Source organism: Tamandua tetradactyla, chromosome 8 (assembly GCF_023851605.1).
Source record: "Tamandua tetradactyla isolate mTamTet1 chromosome 8, mTamTet1.pri, whole genome shotgun sequence".
NCBI classification, from domain to species: Eukaryota; Metazoa; Chordata; class Mammalia; order Pilosa; family Myrmecophagidae; genus Tamandua; species Tamandua tetradactyla.
In genome coordinates this window covers 22,118,846-22,144,745 of record NC_135334.1, presented here as the reverse complement: position 1 = coordinate 22,144,745, position 25,900 = coordinate 22,118,846, and the positions used below count along the sequence as shown (strand labels likewise).

The 25,900-nt window shown below is 37.2% G+C and overlaps 1 protein-coding gene and 1 pseudogene across 7 annotated transcripts in view; one reads left to right on the top strand and one right to left on the bottom strand.

Annotated features, from left to right (window-relative positions):
- The window catches only part of IFT46 (intraflagellar transport 46), a 38,308-nt gene extending 15,480 nt beyond the window's left edge, over window positions 1-22,828 (bottom strand). For 2 of the 7 annotated variants that reach the window (XM_077112749.1, XM_077112755.1), the window contains exons 1-9: window positions 22,603-22,779; window positions 21,860-21,956; window positions 18,176-18,255; window positions 15,451-15,581; window positions 13,513-13,587; window positions 13,244-13,337; window positions 6,090-6,218; window positions 5,045-5,166; window positions 4,631-4,697 (exon numbers count right to left, since the gene is read on the bottom strand). In XM_077112749.1, coding sequence (XP_076968864.1) covers window positions 4,631-4,697; window positions 5,045-5,166; window positions 6,090-6,218; window positions 13,244-13,337; window positions 13,513-13,587; window positions 15,451-15,581; window positions 18,176-18,220 — 663 coding nt within the window. In that variant the 5' untranslated portion in view covers window positions 18,221-18,255; window positions 21,860-21,956; window positions 22,603-22,779. The other 5 variants (XM_077112753.1, XM_077112751.1, XM_077112754.1 and 2 more) reach the window with 5 other exon arrangements.
- LOC143644153 (mitochondrial pyruvate carrier 1 pseudogene) lies at window positions 3,093-3,989 on the top strand (annotated as a pseudogene).
- Window positions 22,829-25,900: the final 3,072 nt, after the last annotated feature.

The following is a 25,900-nucleotide window of genomic DNA, read 5'->3' as shown; positions in this document are numbered from 1 at the left end:
ATTGAAGTGGCTGGAGGGAAGCACCTGAAACTGTTGAGCTATATTCTAGTAAGCCTTGTTTCTTGAAGATGATTGTATAAAGATACAATTTTACAATGTGACTGTGGGATTGTGAAAACCTTGTGTCTGTTGCTCCTTTTATTCAGGGGATGGACAGATAAGTTTAAAAATGTGGATAAAGAATAAATAAATAATAGAGGGGAGAAAGCATAAAATAAATTGGGTAGATGGAAATACTCAATGAGAGGGAGGGGTAAGGGATATGGTATGTATGAGTCTTTTTCTTTTTTTGGAGTGATACAAATGTTCTAAAAAATGATCATGGTGATGAATACACAACTATGTGATGATATTGTGAGCTACTGATTATACAGCATGTATGGAATGTATGTGTGTGAAGATTTATCAATAAAAATATTTTTAAAAGAAAAGAAAAAAATAACATCTAATGGACCCAGGACACCGTGGGAACAGAGAAAATGGACATGATATACTTAGATGACTGGCTCTAGACCTAAATAAGCCATAGTGTAAGATTAAAAACCACTGGCTTAGGATTTTTTTCTTTGTGCAAAAAACTGAGTGTATACAGTTCTGCAATTTGCTTTTTTTTTTTAACTTAACAACATGTCATTGACACTTCTCCATAACAGAGTATATAGGTGTACTTCATTCTTCCTAAGGCCAAATAACATTCCATATTAGACTATTTCACTGAATTAATATACTACAGTCAATCTATTCAATCTCCTAATCAGAACTTTGTCTTCAGCAACAGCTTCAAAATGCTATGAAGAAAAAGAGCGTTGCCACATTTTTTTCTTTACAATCAATCCCTCAAAAAGCACACGCACACACAATCTGTAGCTTCATGGAGCTTACATTTTAGTAGGGAGAGAAACAAAAATCAAAGTATACAGTATGTTAGGAGGTAAGTATCATGGAGAAGAAGCAAGGAAAGTGGGTGAGAAGCATGGGAAAGGGGCTCTTCTAGCCATTTTTCTATTTGATGGTCAGGAAAAAACTGTTAATCATTTTTGCTCATTTTTCTTTTCTTATTGATTTGTAAGAGTTCTTCACACGAATAGTAAGCTTTTGTATATTATATATATGTAGCAAACAATTTTTCTCAGTCTATCACTGTCTTTTTATTTATTATATCTATAGGTACTCAAAACTTTTTTATTATAATGACTCTGTCATATCTCCCCCTTTATGGCTTTTACATTTCTTATTATGCTAGAAACATCTAACCATCCTAGCAGTATTAATTATTTCTCCTATATTTTCTTTTAGTACTTGTACAGCTTTATTTTTATACTAACTTTTAATTCACTTAGAATGCATTTATGTATATGGTTGGGGTAGAGACTTAATTTAAATTTTTTCAAATGGATTGCCAATGGTCTCATCACAACCTCATTATATCTCCAATCATTTAAAATACTACCCCTCTCGAGCTGCCTGAAAATGTGGAGCTGTGCTCCAGTGGCCATGTTTCTTGAAGATAATTGTATGATGATATGGCTGTCGCAGTGTGACTGTGTGGTTGTGAAAGCTTTGTCTGATGCTCCTTTTGTCTACCTTATTGACAAACAAGTAAAACATATGGATAAAAAATAAATAAATAATAGGGTGAACAAATGTTAAAATAAATTTAATAAATTGAAATGCTGGTGATCGGTGAAGGGGAGGGGTAAAGGGTATGGTATGTATGAATTTTTTTCTGTCTTCTTTTTATTGCTTTTTCTGAATTGATGCAGATGTTCTAAGAAATGATCATGAAGATGAATATACAACTATGTGATGATAGTGTGAGTTACTGATTATATAACAAGAACGGTATGATCATATGATAAGAATGTGTTTGTATGTATCATAAATAAAAAATAAATAAATTTTAAAAAAAAGGAGGGTAAGTGTATGGTATGTATGAATTTTTTCTGTTGTCTTTTTCTTTTTCTGAATTATGCAAATGTTCTAAGAAATGATTATGATGATGAATATGCAATTAAGTGATGATATTGTGAATTACTGATTACATATGTAGAACAGAATGATCATATGTTAAGAACGTTTGTATTGTCATATTTTTTTTTTAATTTAAATTAATTAAAAAACTTAAAAAAAAAATACTATCCTTCTCAACAGAGTCGAGAAGTTATCCTGGAGCTTATTCTTATGCATTATATAGATATACCTTTTTAGTTTATAGTGTATTGGAGTGGCTAGAGGGAAGTACCTGAAACTGTGGGGCTGTGTTCCTTCCAGTAGCCTTGTTTCTTGAAGATGATTGTACAATGATACAGCTTTTCAATGTGATTGCGTGATTGTGAAAATCTTGTGTCTAATGCTCCTTTTATCTATGCTATGGACAGATGAGTAAAAAATATGGATAAAAAGTAAATAATAAGGAGAACAAAAGTTAAAATAAATTAAGTAGATGGAAATACTAGTGGTCAATGAGAGAGAGGGGCAAGGGGTACGGGATGTATGAGTTTTTCCTTCTATTTTTTTTCTGGAATGATGCAAATGTTCTGAAAAATGATCATGATGATGAATATATACCTATGCGATGATACTGTGAGCCATTTATTGTACACTATGTACGGAATGTTTGTATGTTAAGATTTAATAATAAAAATATTTTTAAAAAACCACACCAAATCCCCATATATACATGAGTTTATTTCTGGATTAGTATGTTCCACTGCTCTATTTGTCTATTCCTAGGCCTGTACCTTAACATTTTATTACTATAGCTTTATAATGTGTGTCTGACATTTGATAGGACAAATCCTCCATCCTTTTTCCTCAAATTTTCATTAGTCTTAAAATTCTCTCAAACTTTATTATTAATTATAATTTAAAAAATTAAATTCTGATTGAAATGGTATTACATTTAGACAGTAAATTGGGGAAGACTGACAGCTTTATAAAATTGAATCCTTCTATCCAAGAATATATTCAGCTCCTTTCATTCAAATCTTATGTCCTCCATTAAAGTTTTGTTATTTGTTTTCAAAAAAAGTTTTACCAAGTTCTTATTAAATTTATTCCTGGGTATTTTTCAAAATTTGGGCTAGGCGGGGGAGTGCGCCACCCGCCGGGTCGGCGGGTTGTCACTGGGCTCTCCGGCGGCGGCGGTATGGCGGGCGCCCTGGTGCGGAAGGCGGCGGACTATGTGCGGAGCAAGGAGTTCCGCGACTACCTCATGAGTACGCACTTTTGGGGACCAGTAGCCAACTGGGGCCTTCCCATCGCTGCCATCAATGACATGAAAAAGTCCCCCGAGATTATCAGTGGCCGGATGACGTTTGCCCTCTGTTGTTATTCTTTGACATTCATGAGATTTGCCTACAAGGTACAGCCTCAAAACTGGCTCCTGTTTGCATGCCATGCAACAAATGAAGTCGCCCAGCTCATCCAGGGAGGACGGCTTATCAAACACGAAATGTCTAAAAAGGCATCTGCATAACAATGGAAAATAAAGAACATGCTTTCTGAAGGGACAGCATTACCACCTCCTACTGCTGAGTCACAGATCCCATCATCACAGATAGTCTTGCTAAAGAAAAATATGCTGTATGCTATTTTTACTGACCAGACTATTTTTATAAAAATAGCTGAGAATATCTAAACCAACAGTCTGCTACCTTACAAATATCGGGTATTTTCTCTTCATGAAGAGTAGCCTAAAATATGCAATTAGTTTAAAATTTCCAATGACGGCTTTACCTGCAGTAATATGTATATTATCTTTTAGAATTTAATTGTTGAAAACCTGAAGAGAACAAAATTTATGACTACTTAGCACTTGAGAACTCAGAATTTTTGACATTTTGTTTCATGGTCACAAGACAACCACCAGCTGTCCTCACACTGAAAACCTTTTTTCCAGTGTTTGGAAAATCTGTGTATTTTCAAGCAGTGTGTATATTGAAATGCTGTAAGTTAAAGGCAATAAATGACTTAAATATTTGCTAAAAAAAAAATTGGGGCTAATTATGACTGGGGACACAGAAGTTATAAAAACCTTCTATGGAGAAGGTGGAGTCTAAAATAATAATACAGGATGTACAAATATTCACCAAAAGACATGCATTGGAATATTCACAGCAGCACTCTTTGCAGCAATACAAAACCAGACACTATCTAAATTCTATCACAGAACAGATGAATAAATTATCTTATATTCAAACAAAGGGATACAATGCAGCTATGAGAACAAATGAGCAACCACTACACAAACCAATATAGATGACTCTCCCATAATGTTGAGCAAAAGAAATAAGATGGCAAAAGATAACATTTTGTATGACTAGATTTAAACAGATTTTTTAAAAAGCAGGCAAAATCAACAAATGCTGTTAGGATTCAAGATACTAGTTACCATGGGTGATGGGAGTATGAGGTAACTCCAGGGTGATAACAATGTTCTTCTTGATCTAATGCACTGGTTATACAAATGTGTTAGGTTGGTAAAAACTGATCAAGCTACACACTTATAACAGGTGTGCTTTCCTGACTGTATATGTCAATGAAAAAGATAATAATAATAATAAAGGAATAGAGGGGACACAGGACCATACTTTCCATACTTTCTTAGCCCCTGCTACCTTCCACTTACCTTGGACAACAGCTCTTCAAAATCCGGGGACCATTCTTGCATTAGTGTGTCAATATCAGGCATGGGCCTAAAAGTACCAAAGAAAGCATGAACAAGAAACATAGACTGATATCAGCAACCTCTGCATCAGGATATTCTAAGATAGAGAGGTTCTCAATCTGATATATTAGGATACTGGAAGAACCTAGAATGGGGGAAACCATCCTTACCCAGGGCCTGAGGGTTCAAGGAAATGACTTAAGGGAGAATATCACATAAATCACAATCATGAGGTCTGCAATTCAACCAGTAGCTACCAGGAGCCATAAGACCTCAAGTTGATCAAATACGTCCCCAGCCTATTTGTTGAGGTCTATTCTCAGGATTGCTGGCTCACTGGAGGGTCACTGTGGTAAAGAACATGGTTTCTCTTACCTGGTATAATGCACAGTCGCAGGCGGCTTAGATCGGTGTAACTCAGAGATGCTCTCAATCCATGTGTCAATGGCTTTGGGATTCTTTTCTGCATCTTCTAGGCTCTTTACTTTCATATGTTGCTAGAAAAATAACAGGGAAGCCTGGTTGACGGCACTGAAGTAGCTCTCTTGTTTTCAGAGAGGCTAATTATCTCTGCTGCTACTTTACAAACAAGGTAGGTGATGAAAAGAACACCAGACAGCAGCCAAACAAAGTTTTAGGAAACCCTGATAAAGTCTGCTAGAGCCATGAGAAAGCGGGAAGGTCAACAGCGCTGGACTGACCTCAGTGAGGTACCAAATCACACCCATTAGGATGGCTATAATAAAAAAAGATAGGGAATAACAAGTGTTGGCAAGGATGTGGAGAAACTGAATCACTTATTCATCGCTGGTGGGATTGTAAAATAGTGCAGCCACTTTGGACAACAGTTGGGCATTTCCTTAAAAAGCCCAATACAGAATTACCATATGACCCAGTAAGTCCATTTCTACAGATAAATCCAAGAGAAATAAAAATGTCCACATAAACCTTGTATATAAATATTTACAGCTCCATTAAGAAAAGTGGAAAGAACTAGTGAATGAATATAAACAAAATGTGTTAGACCCATAAAACAGAATATTATTCAGCCATAAAAGGCCTAACATGGTTACCAGGGGCTAGGAGAAGGGGAAATGGGAGTGACTACTGATAGTTACAGGGCTTCTTTTCAGAGTGATGAAAATGTTCTTAAAGTAGATAGTGGATATGAGATTGCATGACTCTGTGACTATACTAAAAAACAATGAATTATATACTTTAAAAGGGTGGTAATTACATAATTACCATGTAATTCATGATATGTAAATTACATCTCAATAAAGGTCTACAAAAAAAAATAGGGCTGGATTGAAACCATAGCCATTCCTTTTAATGGACAGTAAGTCAGCTGTAGAAATGCCAGTGAGGCCTCTGCTCTCAGCCCTCTCTAGTGGGGACCTGTAATAGACTAGCATCTTACTGTGATGTTGTGCTGCTTGGAGTTCTCTGTTAACCAAAGTGAGAGTACTGTAGGGTCCGACTGCTTTGTAGAAGGCTCGTCCAGTACCAAAAGGCCAAGGTTATCAGGCTTTCCATCTGGGCGTGGGACCTGGTTAAGGAAGGGGTGAGAAAGCAGAGAGAAATATGGGAGGGATATAACAGGGACACACCTGCTGTTTCTAATAAGCTGAAGAGAAGAACTCTCCTGGTTTATCATTATTACTGGAGTTAAAAAGCATGCTTTGCTTCTGTATGCAGTGGAGAAGTTTAACCTACCTATAGGAATGCCTAAGAGTTACTTTCAGAGGACCTCTTTTGCTGTTCAGATGTAGCCTCACTCTCTCTAAGCCCAACTCTGCAAGTGAAATCATTGCCTCCCCCTGCCATGTGGGACATGACATCCAGAGGTGAATGTCTCCCTGGCAACATGGGAGATGACTCCCAGGGATGAGTCTAGCCCTGGTACTGTGGGAGCAACAATGTCATCCTGACCAAAAGGGGGAAAAGAAGTGTAACAACTAATGTATCAGTGGCTGAGAGAGTTCAAATAGAGTTGAGAGGCTACTCTGAAGGTCACTCTTATGCAAACTTCAGTTAAGACATTGCTACTTATAACTTGCCAAACCACAACCAAAACGATTCCAGCCAATCCTAAAGAACACCTACAGTAATATATAAGATTCTATAAAGATTCCATGCACTAGGGTAACTTTCCAAAACCTACAACCGCCAGATGGGTTCCTAGACAAGATAAGTCTTGAAACCTAGAAGGGCCAGCCTCTCAAGAACATCAGCTAGATCCATCTCCCACCCGATATTTACTGAAAGCCTCTTCCAACATGAAAAACTTAGAATGGGCATAGCCCAATCACCCCTAAAGAGTGGGAGAAAGATCAAAGGTGATGGTGGAATTCTTCAGAGAAGGTAGGGTTTAACAAACAAGTATGATTGTTGAATCATTATACTGATATTTCTTTTAGTCTCCAGTATCTTAGAGCAGCTAAAAGTAAAAACCTAAAATTGTGGAATTGTAACCCATACCAAACTCTGAAATCTGTTCTACAACTAATTGTTGCTATGTACTTTGAAATGTATTGCTTTTTTGTATATACATTATTTACACAAAAAAGAAAGAAAAAGCATGCTAACATACCTATGTGATATACTGGGAACCGCTGACTGTACACTTTGGATGGTTTGTATGGTGTGTGCTAATATATCTTAATAAAATTGCATTTAAAATAAACTTCAACAGTGATGAAGTCTGGACGGAACTAATACAAAATAAAGGAAAGACTTGACAGAATTTGGTGAGGGCTTGAATATTAAAGTTGAGGATAAATCCCATGTTTCTGGCTTGGGAGAATGAGAAAAAGAATATATTACCACCCAAAACTGAGAATAAAGGAGGTGATGCAGAATGGGTGGGATAGAGACCATATTACTTTTAGAATGCCAAGAGACATTCAGGTGAAGCTGTTCAGGCGGCAGCTTGAAGTGTGTCTGGAGTTCATGAGAGAAGTTTAGGCTATAGTTGCAGATTTAAAGTCAACAGCATATAGTATATACTAGATGAAAATGCCCAGGAATAATGCTTAAAATAAACAGAGGACTAGGTATCAAATCGTAACTAACAATTAATATTGAAGAAGAAAGCAAAAGAGAAGATAATGAGGTACACAGAGAAGGACAAGGCCAGGCAGGGCTGGCTGAACCAAAAATAAGTATATCATACAAGTCAAGAGAAGAGTCTTAATGAACTAGGGTAAAGACAAAAAAGTGCCCCCTGGAATTGGCAGTTATGTCACTAATAATCTGAACAACTACAATTTCAAATAAACAATACCAAAGAGAAAATATAGAGTGACCAGATAAAAATATCCCACCTTGAAAACACAAAACTAAAAAATATGATAAAACATGATTCTCTATCCCATCCATTCAACTGACATTTCACATTTGACTTGCTATTTCATGGCAGCCCCTCCCTGGCACCCAATTCCATTTTGTTTGAGACTGGGTCATGATGTAACAATGTCAAAAAAAAAAAAAGAAAAATATAATAAAACATGCTTGTGCGCCAATATTCACAGGAGCATTATTCATAAGAGCCAAAAGAGGGAAGCAATCAAAGTTTCCATCAAAAGATGAATAGAGAGTTCCGGGTCAAAATGGCGGCTTAACAACGTGTGCGTTTTAGTTCGTCCTCCAGAACAACTGCTAAATAACCAGAAACAGTACAGAACAGCTCCTGGGGCCACGTCAGTGACCAGACACACAGCGTACCCCAGTCTGGACCAGCCGGGCCGGCTGCAAGCACCCCCCAAAACCGTGAGTTCCCAAAGCTGCGGCGGCCAGTGCCCCTCCCCCACAGGCCGCTTCCCAGAGGGGAAAGGAAAGAACTTTACCAGCAGCAGTGACAGGGCACAATCAAACGCCAATTGTGGAACTAATTAACAAATTCTGACTACTAAAAATAGGCCCCCAGCTTAGGTGAACCCGATCAAAGCGGAGGTTGCTCATTTTTGCCCCAGCACCAAGGGGGCAGGACTGACAGAAAAAGGGGGAAAAAAAAGAAGGAAACAGGTTTTTGTGGCTGTGTATCTACAAAGGCTTGACTGCCTCTGGATACAGCGGCAGGACTTTTCAGGCTGCAACTGCCCCAGACATAGGCAGAAGTGAGCTCTTTTGGGGGCTTATCTGGAGCCTGTGCCTTCCCCAGGGGAGGGGTGAAGGCCCACCCAGGTGGAATCCCTCCATCAAGGAATTCAGACACCAGGGCTTGGTAATTTGAACCATTAAAACCAGCCTACAACCTCTCCTCTGTCTCCAACAAACCCCCAGACAAAGTTAAAGGTACCGCATCATCTTATGCTGGTGGGACCTACAGTCAGACAAGTGCCACATACTGGGCAGGAGTAAGAAAAACAGAGTCCAGAGACTTCACAGAAAAGTCTTTCAACCTGCTGGGTCTCATGCTCAGGGAAAACAGACGCAGGTGACTCTTTCCTCCTGATAGGAGGCCAGTTTGGTCTGGGAAAATCTGGCTGGGGTCTATAATATCTAAGCAGACCCTCCTAAGTGAGTGTGGGGGAAAGGTACCACACAAGCAGGGCAAGAAACAAGAAAACAAGAACTGAAAAATTCTCCTCTGTTAAACAAAAGTTAAGCTAAAGGTTCAGATAAAGCTGAACAGAATGTCAAAGAACAGATAGACAACAAATTCATCCATCAAGAAAACCCTAGATAAAAGAAGTGAAAGCAATCTCCAGAATAAACTAATCAAGGTAATTAAATGCCTAGACACCAGCAAAAAATAACAAATCACACTGAGGAAATTGAAGATATGGCCCAGTCAAAGGAACAAACCAACAATTCAAATGACATACAGGAGCTGAAACAACTAATTCAGAATATACGAACAGACATGGAAAACCTCATCAAAAACCAAATCAATGAATTGAGGGAGGATATAAAAAAGGCAAGGAAGGAACAAAAAGAAGAAACTGAAAGTCTGAAAAAACAAATCACAGAACTTATGGGAATGAAAGACACAGTAGAAGAGATGAAAAAAACAATGGAAACCTACAATGGTAGATTTCGAGAGGCAGAACATAGGATTAATGAACCGGAGGACAGAACATCTGAAATCCAACAAGAAACAGAAACTATAGGAAAAAATATGGAAAAATATGAGCAGGGACTCAGGGAATTGAAAGACAATATGAAGCGCATGAATATACGTGTTGTGGGTGTCCCAGAAGGAGAAGAGAATGGAAAAGGAGGAGAAAAACTAATGGAGGAAATTATCACTGAAAATTTCCCAACTCTTATGAAAGACTTAAAATTACAGATCCAAGAAGTGCAGCGTACCCCAAAGAGAACAGATCCAAATAGACATACTCCAAGACATTTAATAATCAGAATGTCCAAGGTCAAAGAGAAAGAGAGGATCTTGAAAGCAGCAAGAGAAAAGCAATCCATCACATACAAGGGAAGCCCAATAAGACTATGCACAGATCTCTCAGCAGAAACCATGGAGGCGAGAAGACAGTGGGATAATATATTTAAATTATTAAAAGAGAAAAACTGTCAACCAAGAATTCTATATCCAGCAAAATTGTCCTTCAAAAATGAGGGAGAAATGAAAACATTTTCAGACAAAAAATCACTGAGAGAATTTGTGACCAAGAAATACTAAAGGGAACACTAGAGACAGATACGAAGACAGAAGAGAGAGGTGTGGAGAAGAGTGTAGAAAGGAAGACTATGAGTAAAGGTAAAAGGAAGGAAAATTAGATATGACATATAAAATCCAGAAGGCAAAATAGTAGAAGAAAGTACTACCCATACAGTAATAACACTGAATGTTAATGGATTAAACTCTCCAATCAAAAGACATAGTCTGGCAGAATGGTTTAAAAAACAGGACCCATGTATATGCTGTCTCTACTCACAGGTCGCGAGGCCAAGGACACAAATGGACATTTACATGTTTATAGCAGCATTATTAACAATTACCAAGTGATGGAAACAGTCAAAATGTCCATCAACAGACAGTTGACTAAACAAACTGTGACATTTACATAAGATGGAATATTATGCAGCTGTAAGACAGAATAAAGTTATGAAGTATGTAACAACATGAATGGACCTTAAGGACATTATGCTGAGTGTGATTAGCCAGAAACAAAAGGACAAATACTGTATGGTCTCACTGACATGAACTGACGTTAGTGAATAAACTTAGAATATTTCCTTGGTAACAGAGACCATCAGGAGATAGAAATAGGGTGAGATATTGGGTGATTGGAGCTGAAGGGATACAGATTGTGCAACAGGACTGAATATAAAATCTCAGATATGGACAGCACAATACTACCTAACAGTAATGTAATTATGTTAAAACACTTAATGAACCTGCATGTGAGAATGATAGAGGGAGGAGGACTGGGGACATAAATAAAATCAGAAAGAAAGATAGATGGTAAAGATCAAGATGGTATAATCTAGGAATGCCTAGAGTGTATAATAATAGTGAAATGTACAATGTACAAATTTAAGAAATGTTTTTGCCTGAGGAAGAACAAAGGAATGTCATTATTGCAGGGTGTTGAAAATAGATGATAATTAATACTTTAAAATGTCACCTTATGTGTGAGACTAAAGCAAAAAATGTTTATTTGTTACAAAATTTATATTTTGACTAGAGCATTTCCTAATATAACTCATGTAGATAGTTTGATTGAATGTCATAAGTACTTGGAATCTCAGGTAGCACATGAGATTTTGTTGATTTGTCCAGAGTGATGCCCCGATGAATCCCAGAGTGATTTGATCAGTGACTGGAAAAGTATTTGCAAGCCCCCTTCGGGAAATGGTGAGAGTGGGGAGAAATTCAACTTCCCCAAGTTGAATTCTTGATATTCTCACAAACAGTGTGGACAACCAAAGTTATAGGCTGAGCCCCCAGTCTTGGGGTTTGTTCATATGAAACTTAACCCCACAAAGGATAGGTCAAGTCTACTTAAAATTTAGGCCTAAGAGTCACCCCCAGGAGAGCCTCTTTTGTTGCTCAGATGTGGCCTCTCTCTCCAGCCAACACAACGAGCAGTCTCACCACCCTCCCCCCTCTGCATGGGACATGACTCCCAGGGGTGTGGACCTTCCTGGCAACGTGGGACGGGGATCCTGGAATGAGCTGAGACTCAGCTTCAAGGGACTGAGAAAAACTCTAGAATGAGCTGAGAATTAACATCAGGGGATTGAGAGAACCTTCTCGACCAAAGGGGGAAGAGTGAAATGAGACTTAAGTGTCAATGGCTGAGACATTCCAAACAGGGTTGAGAGGTTATCCTGGAGGTTATTCTTATGCATTAAGTAGATATCACCTTGTTGTTCAAGATGTAGTGGAGAGGCTGGAGGGAACTGCCTGAAAATGTAGAGCTGTGTTCCAGTAGCCATGTTTCTTGATGATGATTGAACAATGATATAGCTTTCACAATGAGACTCTGCGAATGTGAAAACCTTGTGTCTGATGCTCCTTTTAGCTACTATATCAGCAGAAGAGTAGAACATATGGAATAAAAATAAATAATAGGGGGAACAAATGTTAAAATAAATTTAGTTTGAAATGCTAGTGGTAAATGAAAGCAAGGGGTAAGGGGTATGGTATGTATAATCTTGTTTTTCTCTGTTATCGTTTTATTTCTTTTTCTGTTGTCTTTTTATTTCTTTTTCTAAATTGATGCAAATGTTCTAAGAAATGATGACTATGCAACTATGTGATGATATTAAGAATTACCGATTGTATATGTAGAATGGAATGATCTCTTAATGTTTTATTTGTTAATTTTTTTAATTAATAAAAAAAGTTAAAAAAAATAAAAAAAAGATGAATAGATAAAATGTGGTTTATCAGTACAATGAAGTATTATTCAGCCATAAAAAGAAAAAGGGCTGATATATACAAAAACATGGATAAGCATTGAAGACTTTATGTTGAGTGGAATAAGCCAGACACAAAATGACAGATTATATGATTCCACTCACATGAAATATCTAGAATAAGCAAATTCATAGAGACAGAAATTAGATTAGAGGTTACCAAGGGCCAGAGGAGGGAAAAATGGGGAATTATCCTTCATGAGTACAGCTTTTTTGTTTGGGGTGACAAAAAAGTTTTGGGAATGAAGGATGTTGTTGGTTTCACAACATTATGTACAATTCCACTGAATTCCACTGAATTGTACATTAAAAATGGTTAAAATAGGAAATTTTGTGTTGCATGCACATTACCACAAAAAAAATTTTTTTAAAAGCATGCTTATGTTAAATACTGTCTAGAAAAATATATATAATCTATAGAAACTTAAATATAAGGCTGAAGTCATGAATAATAAAGAGGTAATCACATGACAAATTTTTAATATATAATGAGATAATAAAATATAACCTAACATGAATTATGAAGTTATAATTTGGGGCAGTGAGCAAGGTTAAGAATGCAAATGAAATAAAAATATATATCGAGGTAGCCAGTTCCAGTCAAAGAAGTTAGTGTAATTGTCAGAGTAAATATAGGGGTCAGAAGAAACACCTAAGAAGTCATTTTTTAGGATGTACTGACTGTACCTTTAAGAATGCATCAATATCCCCAACAGCCGGGATAAAATCGGGAATGAAAGGTTTCAGTTTGTGGTCCAGGTCAATCAACTGAGGTGTGTACCTAGGAGATATTGCCAAGGGAATGTAGAAACAAACAGTCAGGGCAAGTTACTTTATATTATTCAGGCTAAAAATCTAAGATGACCCTGTTTCAGACAAGAAGGTAAGAACGGTTTGGGACAAGGTGAAAATGGGGGGCAGGGGGACAGATGTGGTAGGAGGGCCTACTCACTCACCTACTGATATACTGGAAGAGTTCCTTAATCTCAGCAGAAACTGGCAAATGCTCATAGTCTGCAGGATCATAAGCCCTGGGGAAAGGAAAATACCATTCAAGGTTGCCAGGAAAGAGTGGTTGTGGCTGAGTACCTGTTCAGACCACATGCTACCTGGACCACAAGGTACATGGCTCTGAACCTGGCTTCTGCTTCCTCTCAGGTCTGCTTTTCCTATTTGCAAGGCACCTTTAAAACTGATAACAATTAATTTCCAGTTATCTCTGACAATGAAGAAGTACAAAGCTGCAGAAAATGCAAAACAGTATCTTTCTTTGACTTTAGAATATAGCATAAGTTATTGTCCCTTTTGTGAATAAGAAATGAAGAGAGAAAGTAGAATAGGAGATACTAATTTCTGACATGAAAAGAGTTTGCCCCCAGGAAAAAAGTACTTTTTACAAAGGTGTTTTTAACAATTTCACTCATAATACTGAAAAACTGGAAATAAATAAAATACCCAATGGGGGGATGATTAGGTATGTCAAACTGATAACTACATAGTTATTTAAAATTACATGTATACAATACAATCGGAAATTTTTAAAAAATTACTTGTAAATGATATTGATATATGAACATGTACACAGTGAAAAAATAGAATACGTAACATTAATTATAACTAAGTAAAATGTGCTAAATATTAGCAAACTTATTAAGGGTTATTAATTAATAAGTTTATTTTGGAAGGAGTTGCTTAGCCAAAAAATTAAATATTTTAATGTCTTAAAATTTATATTTCCCTAGAATATAACTTATAAAAGTATGATATAACCATGAAGCAAATTGACAACCATGGGAAGTCAGTCTGAGAGTAAACATTTACCTAATTTATTCTCAGTTATATAATCCAAAGGTAACTTATTTTTATTAAATTACTTTATTTAATAAGTGATTCTTGCATATGATTCAAAATTAAAGGTACAGAATATACAGTAAAAAGCCTTGGCGGCACATTCCCCTCCCCAAAGGTAACCACTAATATTAGTTTCCAGCGTACCCTTCCAGAGATATTCTATTCAATATACCTTTTTTTTTGCATGGGCAGGCACCAGGAATTGGACCCAGGTTTCCGGCATGGCAGGCAAGAACTCTGCCACTGAGCCATGGTGGCCCGCCCTCAATATACGTTTTATACAAATGGCAGCACACCATAAACTCTCTATCTTTCTATATACACATACATATATATTTTAATTTAACAATAACTGTTGGAGATTGTTCTTTAACAGTGCATAAGAGCTACCGCACACTTTTTAAAGGCTGAACAGAATTCTGATTGGCTATATCATAATATTTAACCAGTAACTGTATTTTAAATAGATGTGTCTTAGTGTCCATTATGATTAAAACCTGTAAGAGTGAGTCATGAAGAATCTAGCACGAGGGCTGGAACAGGGTAAGATGATTTTTTACTTAAGCATCATCCAGGGACATTCTGCTTTGACATGGTTCCCAAAGGATCTCCTATTTATTGGTCCAAAAAGAATCTGAGTCTAAAATAGAAATGCTTGGACACATATATCTATTTTTCTTTGCTAAACGGAGATGCTTTGTATATATATATATATATATATAAATTTACTTTCTCTTTCCCAGAATGTGAGCTCTTTGAAGGCAGAGACCATCTTTTAGATTTACTCAGCAAAAATTCATTCAACTCCTAAGTCCACAAATGTTTCAGAAATACACGTGACATCACAGGACTCAAAGAGGCAGTGAAGCCATAAAGAAATGAAAACTCATTGTGCTGGGTTGCTAAAACATCTAAAAGTTCTATATAGATATCACAAGAGATGCTGGAATTGTGGTTTTAACAGGTGCTTTCCCAGCCCAGTGTTTTAAAGGAGGTGTTTTCCCCTTTTCCCTGGGTGTCGTCAGCTAGGAGTCTTTCCTCACCCTTCCAGAGGAGCTCCATGCTCTTCATCATCATCTTCATCAGAATCCGTTTCAGATGAGTCATCATCATCATCATCATCATTTTCACTAAAGCCCCGTTGAGGTGTCAACTGTGACGTTTTCTTCTTCTCCTGAGATGGGACAGAATAGGCACAGCAAGGCACACACAAAGAGAATTTGCCTGTTTCTTATCACTCCAATGAATATCCAACCCAACTCAACAGAAAGAGAAGATGACACTCTCCAGAAGGGACTTGAGAGTCTTCTTCTGTTCCTGCCCATCAACAGCCTGCTTCCCACTTTCTGTAATCAAATCCCACTTCTCTCTTCGAGGTTTGCATAGAAATTATATCTGATTTATATCTATTGAACCTATCACTTAGAGATCTTGAGGCACCACCATCAACTTTATACAGTCAGCATCAACCCTAAAATTTAGAGACTTTTGAAGTAAAGGATGGCAACTTTAGATAAGTATTGGGGGAGGTAATAGGGGAAGATGAAGCAAGGAAGACAAACCTAAGAGGTTCTTAATATTCACTAAAAATTGAAGTGGGGAATCTAGTAAGACCACCCACCCAGAGTAAGCTACTTGTAACCAGCAAAACAAAGTTCACAATCAAACCCTGTGCCTGAATTCTGACTAGCTGTTCGAGACTATGGGTATTCCATTATTCAGTGATTTTCTCTCCAAAGGATATCCAACCTATCCATATTTCTCCTCTTCCTTCATAAGTTAAATGAAATGACTATGCATTTTATCTAAAGATAAGAGATTCTTTTACAGTTGGCATTACAACCTACCTTTCTGAGCTTCTAGTTCTCTATATACCATCCTATCCTCTCAAATCTATGAGAAGGTATCTGCTTGGGACTTGCAGGAGCTTGGGATGGGGCCATGTCTTTGTCTCTGTGGTCTGGAGCCTGGAGCATATCCTACCTTAGAACCTGAAGGATGCCCTGGTTTCAAAAGCTTGGTTTCCATATGCCATTTATGGTATACAGTGAGATTAACAGATGTTTGGTTTTAATTTTTAACCATTATTTAATCTGTTTATTTTATGGTAAAGCAGCTATTAGCATGGAGAACCATAACATACTATAGGACATCAAAACTGCTTCTGATCACATTTTATTCTAAAAATAACAGATTTATTATAAAAAGAAAAATATATAGTCTAATCTGTAAGATGTATTATAGATAATGACACACAGTTGCAGCATCTGTTCAGTGACTGTGCCTTATCTGTATACAATCAATGAGAAACTTCTTTCGCAATTCAAAATTTGCTAAAATCATCCTGGTCAAAAAGACACTCATTTTGGCAAAAGGAGTTTTATAGAATATTGACAATTTAAAAATTATTCAAAAATAGATTCTTTCAGCTGATTCTGGGTACATACTAAATGGAGGTGTACCCTATCTCAAAATATGGAATGAACTTAAATAGTGGTCACAGCATGATGGGACTAAAGAAAATAACCTGGGACAGCTATACACAATTAGGAGGTCAATTTAGGAAAATTGTTCACTTTTGTCTGTTACACGAAAGCTGTGCTTTGCAAAATCCCTGATATAAGGGCAGAAGACTCTCTCTACATATCATAAATGCCTGAAAAATTGCCATTTGTGTAAGATGTAAAAAATATATACATAAACTTAATCTGTTGCTTCATAATACTATAAATAAAAATTCCAAACACAAGAAATGCTGAAGTCAAAGTTTTTAAATAGTTTCATTTTCTTCCCTCTAATGTCTATTTTAAAGTAAAATAAAACAGCACACCGGTCACAGAGTGGGGACTCCTTAAAACCTTACCTTTTATACTTTCTAAGAAATTTGTTTATATCATAACAGATTTCTACAATACTTCAAATACTCTTTTTCACCTGAATTTCCAAAGCTCTGGTTCTTGAAAGACAATTAAAATACAACCATTGGATCATGTTTTAAGGCCGAACAACCTTGTTAAGCAAAACACACGTGCAACTCTAAGGTCCTAACTGGCCAGGGCTGCAACAGGCACCTCTTCAACTTCTTTTGGAAACAGGGTGATTCTATGTTCACAGAATAACAGAAAAAGGGCCTTCTGGATCTTAAGACCTCAAAATTAAAATCTCTTCCACAAAATACTGGTACTGCTAAGAAATGATGAATATGAAACTATGTGATGATATTAAGAATTACTGATTATATATGTAGAATGGAATAATTTCTAAATGTTTTGTTTGTTAATTTTTTTTAATAAAAAAAGTTAAAATAAAAAAAATACTGGTACTGTCAAAAGCACTGACAATGAAAATATGCCCAGACAAGTAAATCCCAAAATTGCTTTATCGTAAAAATTAGCTGGAGTCCTTGTTAAAAATTCCCAGGCTTCTACCTTTCAGATTCTGACTCAGCAGTTCTGAGTGGAGACAGTATTTTTTGTTTGTTTTAGTAAGAACCCCAATTGATTCTTATGATCAACAAATTTTGTGAAATACTGGTCTACATTATGTGTTATTCCTCATCAAAAAGTTAGCTATATAATAGTAGGTTTTGTTCCTGAAGAAGAGTCAAAATCTTAAGGCTCTTTGCCCCTGATTTTCCTCCAGAAGCTCAAAGATACTCACTCCCTGTGAATGTTCAAGAAATGTTTACTGCTTAACTGGTAACATTTCAAACCAACAACTAAAAACTCAAAGCAGAAATTCCACAAGAAGCTGTGAGTTATACCGCACCTTGTTATTTTCCTCTTCATACTCATCGCTGCTGTTATCAGCCATAGTCTTGTTAGGAAGAAGGGCAGAGCGAGGAAGTCCTTAGAAGAAAAGTTTCCCCTTTAGGTCATTGCTAAAATTATTTTTAAAGACAAATATTTTTAGTTTGTGATATTTTATGCTCTCATCATTTTATGGAAAAGGGTTTATAAGAACATCTAGCTAAAGGACAAGAGACTGGATTCTAGCCATGGCTCTGTCAAACCATCCCAATTCAAGATATATTTACTAAGCATTTACTGTGTATAAACCTTTGGGTTAGACATTACCCTAATCGATTATCTGCCATTAGACAAATGACATAATCTCTGACCTTAGATTACACACTGATAAAACAAGGTTAGTAATTAACAAGCGAAAAGAGTGCTGGACTTATAGTTAGATGACTGGGTTTGAAGGGCAATCACCTGGACAAAACAATAATCTCTGAGTCTCAGTATTCCCATCTCTAAAATGGGGTGCCAATAACATTTCCCATCCAGAATTTGTAAAAATCAAATAAGAAAACATATGAAAGGAACTGACCCAGTATGTGGCAAATAATAGTCACAAATTTGATTCTGAATCAGGGTCAAATGTCAGTCTCAAATTTTTATGTAAGAGAAAAAAAAATATTTTTAACAATTAAAAGTAAAATCAGATGGAAGGTATTAATGGCATAAGAACATGTTAAATGGTTTCTAAATCAAGTAAATGAAATTCAACACATTTTTTTTCGCCTATTAAATCAGCCAAAACTGAAAACTAGCTATAACAGCCACAAGCTGGCAAGAACATCATCAAACCCTCAAATTAAAAACCTGGGTGTCATCCTTGATTCCTAACTCAACAGCCTAATGCAATCTATCAACAAGTCATAGTGAGTCTAATACAAGAATACATCTTGCTTGTGAGGCATGCAACTAGGTGAATGAACCTTTAGGACAGTATGTTGAATGAAATGGCAAAAACAAAAAGACAAATATTACCATGCCTCACTCCTACAGATTAAAATACACAAACTCAGAGAACTGAAGTTGAGGGCATGGTTATCAGGTTGGGACCTACTGTAAAGTGTCCCAGATTGTAAGCTCTTACTGCAATCACATATATTCAGAAGTTATAATCGTTATTTCTAAATTCTGAGATACTGAGCTATTTGTGTATAAACTGGTCATTTCCTGAAACTTGGGGTATTTATGTAACACCTGAGACTCTGAGTTAGCATACTGAAGCTATGAAAGTCAGTATTATCCCATATAGCAACTGTTTAAAAAGTTGAAAAAGTGATCAGACTTTGACTAGAGATATGAATGAAGCTATACAGATAGGACTAAGGTAAATAAGAATACAGGGTAAAGGATGATATGGTCCATATTTTAAACTTTCAACTTCTATGCAAGATCAAAGGGAGAGATGTTTATTTGGTGCAAAATTTATATTTCGGATAGTGCATTATTTAATTTAACTCGTATGATCAATTTAGTTGAACACCGTAAGTACATGGAACCTTAAATAGGGCATGAAATCTTGTTGATTTGTATAGGTTAGTGTGATGTCCTGATATATCTCAGACTAATTGGGCAGAGAATAAAATAATATTTGCAAATTCACCTTGGAGGACTGGGGAGAAAAGAGGAAATATTAAACTTCCCCATCTGCAGAATTCCTGATATTCTCACAAGCAGCGGGGACAACCAATTCAATAGGCAGAGTCCTTGATCTTGGGGTTCACCCCTACAAAACTTATTCCTGCAAAGGAAAAGCTACTTATAATTATTCGTAAGAGTCACCCCCAGAGAACCTCTTTTGTTGCTCAGATGTGGCCTCTCTCTCTAAGCCAACTTGAGAGGTGAACTTTACTGCTCTCTCCCTCGCATGGGATATGACTTTCAGGGGTGGAAATCTTCCTGGTAAAATAGGACACGATTCCCAGGGTGAGCCAGGAAAAGCATCTTGGGATTGAGAAAGGCTTCTTGACCAAAACGAGGAAGAGAGAAATGAAACTAAATAAAGTTTCAATGTCTGAGAGATTTTAAACAGAATCGAGAGGTTATCCTGAAGGTTCATCTTATGCATTAAATAGATATCCCCTTTCAATTTATGGTATATTGGAGTGGCTGAAGAGAAGTACTTGAAACTGTTGAACCGTGTTCCAGTAGCCTTGATTCTTGAAGACAACTGTATAACGATATAGCTTTCACAATGTGAGCACGTGACTGTGAAAACCTTGTGTCTGATGCTCCTTTTATCTGGGATATGGACAGATGAGTAAAAAAATAAGGATAAAAAATAACTAAATAATGGAGGGGTTAAAGGTAAAAAATTGGGTAAACTGAAATACATGTGGTCAATGAGAAGGAGGGGTAAAGGGTTTGGGATGTATGAGTTTTCTTATTTCTTTTTCTGGAGTGATGCAAAATGTTCTAAAAATGATCACAGTTATAAATAACACAACTATGTAATGATACTGTGAGCCACTGATTGTACAATGTGGTTGGACTGTATGTGTGAAGATTTCTCAATAAATATATACATGTATAAAAAAAAAGACACATCTTGTATTTGCCTCTTTTCTCTATTCTTAACTTCTTCACTACAGTTCAAACCACTATCATCTCAACTGAGCCACTGTAACAGTCCTTCCAACTGGTTTCCCACTTTCACTTTTGCACCTCTCAATCCATTCCACATGCAAGAGAATCAGTCTTCAAAGCTCTGTTATGCCTCCTGCTACCTCCGGATCTGACCACATACCTCTCCCTACCACATAACAGTCCTCTTTCAGGTCCTCAAACCAACCCAAGCTCTTTATGACCTCAGGGCCTTTTCACATTTCACATGCTGTTCCCTCTCCTTGGCCTACTTTTCCTCAATGTCAGGGTCCTATTCATCTTTCAGTCTCAATTTTTCACCTCCTTAGGTCTTCCCTGACCACCCTATCAAAAGTAGGTCCCCTCCTTACCATTTTTCTCCCTAACAGCAAATTATTTGCCTCCACTAATACAACTATCACATTTGTAATTGTTTGTTGATTTATTTACCAGAGGTCACCGATGATTACAGGCATCAGGATGGCAGGGATCACATCTCTTTTGTCTAATACTGTATATCCAGTGCCTGGCATGATGTGGGCACATAATAGGTGTTCAAAAAAACATTTGTTGGATAAGTAAATGGTTTCAAGTTCTCTAAAGAATTCCAATAAGATTTTTATTGGAATTGCAGGTTATAGGCAGGTTATGAGGCCTCTTCAAAGCTGACCAAAACCTCATTTTACTTGTTTTTTTGTTTGTCATGGGCAGGCTCTAGGAATCGAACCCAGGTCTCCAGCATGGCAGGCAAGAACTCTGCCACTGAGCCACCGTTGCCCACCCAAAACCTGATTTTGATAAGTTAAAAAAGGGGACCCTTCAAAAATGATGAGCAAAACAGTGTCAAGATGTAAACACTGAGAAGGAACATCGGTCTGGTTGGAGGAGGACACTGCAATCTAAGAGGCTGTGTTTTTTCTCCCTCATTAGCTAGTTAGAAACAAGAAACAAAGGCAAGCAGTGTAACAACTCTGAAAGCCATTCACTATCATAAAATAGGAACTTCTTGAAAACAAGAAATTCATCCTTTGTTCTGAGAACCATTTCTCTTTCCTCTCTGTTCTTCTCTTACCTGGATATCGTGGGGTTGTAGTATAATTACTTGCAACCTCTTCAGAATCGTTAATCTCTAGACGCTCATCATACGTCTGGTTTTCAACGATCTCGGTCTGAGTAAAAGCAGATGTGATTACATGCTCATATCATGGGGCATTAAGCACTCTGCCAGGAGGTGCAATTCCAAATTACTGGTTCCTCTTCCTTACCCAAGGCCCAGTTTAAAAACTTTCACCCTCAGCCAAACTTTCCTTAAGACTTCATGGCCCCAAGCAATTAAGTTAAACTGTCACAACCCTTATTTAGGAACTGCCAGTGGGCTGCCTGAAGAAACGGAATTGAGCAGGAAAAACACAGTCAACTTCTGCAGCAGTTACCCAAAGTTACAAGATATATGCAAAAGGCAACCGTTCGGTCAATTCCTCCAAGATTACTGGGGTTTCTCAAGGGAGGCTGTAGAGATTTTAGAAAGAAACCTATCTCTGGAGTCATATCTAGGTGAAGAGAGGGTAAACTCCAGTCTCTCAGTCCCATCCAATAATCCCAAAAGCATCACCCCCATCCTCCACCCGTTTTGCAGGCTGGATCACACTTAAGTTTAATGGGTAGTAAAGGACGCAAGGTGTTGATGGGAGAGTGAGGAACTGCTGTCATGGAGACAGGGAGAGGTAGCGGGGACTAGGGGAAAGGACAGTCCTCTTGAATTCCTCTGGGAGAGAGGAAGGTAGTTCCCTTTCTGCTAAAGTGAGTAGGAATTACCTGTAGCCCCTCCGAATCCGTCTCCTCTATATGGAAAGAACCCCAGTCTTGGACTGGGGCTCACTCCAATCTTAGACCTGGCCACTTAAGAGCTTCCACTTGCAGTGACCCGCCTGTCGTCAGTCGCTAGGCAAAAAAAACGCACCCCGAGACTTGCTTTCGCTCTCGTGAGAACTCCTTCACTCACCCGCGCGTCACGCTCCTTCCAGCGAAGGCTCTTTGTGCGCAGGAAGGAGGACCTAGAAGGGCTCGAATAAAGTCTCTCTGGGCAGCTAAGTCGCCTGTTTCTCTATGGTTTTAGAAAATGCGTCTGCGGGGGCATCTAGCGGCGGTGCGTGGCGTAGCGGTCTGATGAGGAGCCAGCCTTCCAATTTGGAAAACACTGCGTGTTTTTTCCTAGACAGGGTCGCTGGGCGTGTAATTCCTCCTAGATCAGTCTAATCAGAATTTAGGTAAACTTTAAGGTACGGTCTGTGTCTGATTAAATTTTGAACTATTCATAGCTCCAGAGCATTGCATAAATTAGGCGTTTTAAAGCTTGTTGGGTCGATGAATAAAGGAAGGAGTGAATGAAGACGTAAGAAAGAAGTATTTCAAAATTAGACTCATAATTAATTTGGGAATCCAGGGAAAGAGAAACAAAGAAGAGGATATTGGAAATTTAACTCAGAAAACCTCCCATGGGAAAGCAGAAAAGCAGCTTTAAAAAGGAAAATGAGAGACGCCTGTTTTGAGAGTCTTCTAGTTAATACTGGAACTGAAAAATATTTTGGTTTATGCAATCTGTTATTGCTACTAATGATGACTGCATATTGTTGAGCACTTACTATGTAGAAACACTTAGAATATATAGTCTAATTTATTAATATATTATCTAATTTAACAAAATTATGAGGTAGATACTATTACCAGTATACAAATTAGGAAACTGAGGCTGAGAGAGTTTAATTTGCCTGGAGTCACCCTTCTTGTAAGTGCTTGAAATAGAAATCAAACACAGGTCAGTCTGACTGTTAATTCTCTGCTTTTAACCATTATGGTATACTGCCTCTAAGCCATGCCTCATGACGCATGCTGGCAGGGATACTTTTTCTTCTGCACTTTAATTTCACAAATGTCATGTTTCCAAAGAATTGGCACCAATTGGTCTTTGCTGAGCTCCCGAGGTCCATTTTGCAGGTCTCTGGGATCTGCCACAATAAGATAATAATTCCAAAGAGGATTTTTACTTTTTTTTTTTTTATGTTAGAAGGCCCTTTGAGTTGGAATTGATATGGGTAAGACTGAGCAGTCTATTGTCTAGCACTGTACAGGCTCTAGAGTCAGGCAGCCTTTGTGGAAATTCTGGCTTTGCTACATTTTAGCCAGGAGACCTTTTGGTAAAATAATTTTCCTTTCTGTACCTTGATTTCCTCACCTGTAAAATGAGGGCTAATAATGGTACCTATCAAAGAGAATCATTGTGAGTCTTAAATGAGTCGAGAATTTAGAGTAATGCCTGCTGCGCAGTGAGTGTTCTATAAAAAAAAGTATACGCAGGAGAGATAATGAGAAAAGCTGGGTTTGAATCCTGGCTCTACCACTTGCTGACTGTGAGTTTGAGCAAGTTGCTTAACTTCTTTTATTCTCAGTGTACTTACCTGGATGGTTGTAATGGATTAGAGAAAACATATGTAAGTGCCTGTCACATGAAATGCTAGTGGTAAATGAAAGCGAGGGGTAAGGGGTATGGTATGTATAATCTTTTTTTCTCTGTTATCGTTTTATTTCTTTTTCTGTTGTCTTTTTATTTCTTTTTCTAAATCGATGCAAATGTTCTAAGAAATGATGAATATGCAACTATGTGATGATATTAAGAATTACTGATTGTATATGTAGAATGGAATGATATCTTAATGTTTTGTTTAATTTTTTTAATTAATAAAAGTTAAAAAAAATTAAAAAAATAAAGTGCCTCTCACAAAATAAGCTCTCAATAAAACATCATTGCTATCTTTTATTGCAGACATATATAGGTTTAATATGGGTGAGTATAGTGATTTCAAACAGAGTCAAGAGGTTATCCTGGAGGTCATTCTTATGCATTATATAGATATCCCTTTTTAGTTTATGGTGTATCGGAGTGGCTACAGGGAAGTACCTGATATTGTTGAGCTGTGTTCCAGTAGCTTTGGTTCTTGAAGATGATTGTGTAACTATATAGATTCTACAGTGTGACCATGTGATTATGAAAATCTTGTGGCTGATGCTCCCTGTATCAATAAAAATATTTTTGAAAAAATATGGGTGAGTACTGTAAGACTGAGCCGGGTATATAGGATAAAATGAAGAACTGAATTAAGTATAAAATATACTCTGTGAAATCTGACATTTGATGTCGAAGAACTAACAAGAGTCAGAAAGATGTTTTTTTGAGTCCTGATTCTATTATATACTGGAAACTCGGTAAGTCATTTAAACTTAGTTCATTTTCTTCATTTGCAAAATGGACATAATAAGCACAATAACTGCTCTACTACCTGCACTTAGGTTTTTTTAAAGATATAATTCATAAATCATAAAATTCATCCTTTAAAGTGTGCAAGTTAGTGTTTTTTACTATGTTCACAAAGTTGTCCAACCATCACCACTCTCTAATTCCAGAATATTTTCATCACTCCAAAAACAAACCTTACACTCGTGAGCACTCACTCCCTATTTCTCTCCTCCCAGCACCTGGTAACCACTAGTACAGTTTCTGATTCTATGGATTTGCCTAGTCTGGACATTTTATGTGAATGGAACCATGTAAGATGGAACCTTTTGTGCCTGGCTTCTTTCACTTAGCATAATATGTTCAAGGTTCATCCATGCTGTAGCAGGTAATGTTCATTCCCTTTTATGAGTAAATAATAGCCCATTTTGTGGATATACAACATTTTGTTCATCAGTTGATGGGCATTTGGATTGTTTCCACTTTTTGGTCATTATAGTACTGCTATAAACATTCATTTAGAGTGGGCATATGTTTTCAGTTATGTTGGGTGTATTCCTAAGAGTGGAATTGCCAAGTCATATGGTAAATCTGTTTAACTTTTTCAGAATTGCTGACCTGTTTACCAAAGCTGCTGCAGTATTTTGTATTACCACCAGCAGTGTATGAAGATTCCAATTTCTCCTCAGCCTTGTCAACACTTGTTATTATCCTTTTTTTATTCTAGCTATCCTAGTGGGTGAAGTGGTATCTCCTGGTTTTTAATTTTCATTGCCCTAACAACTACGGATGTTGAGCATCTTTTCATGTCTTGTTGTCATTTGT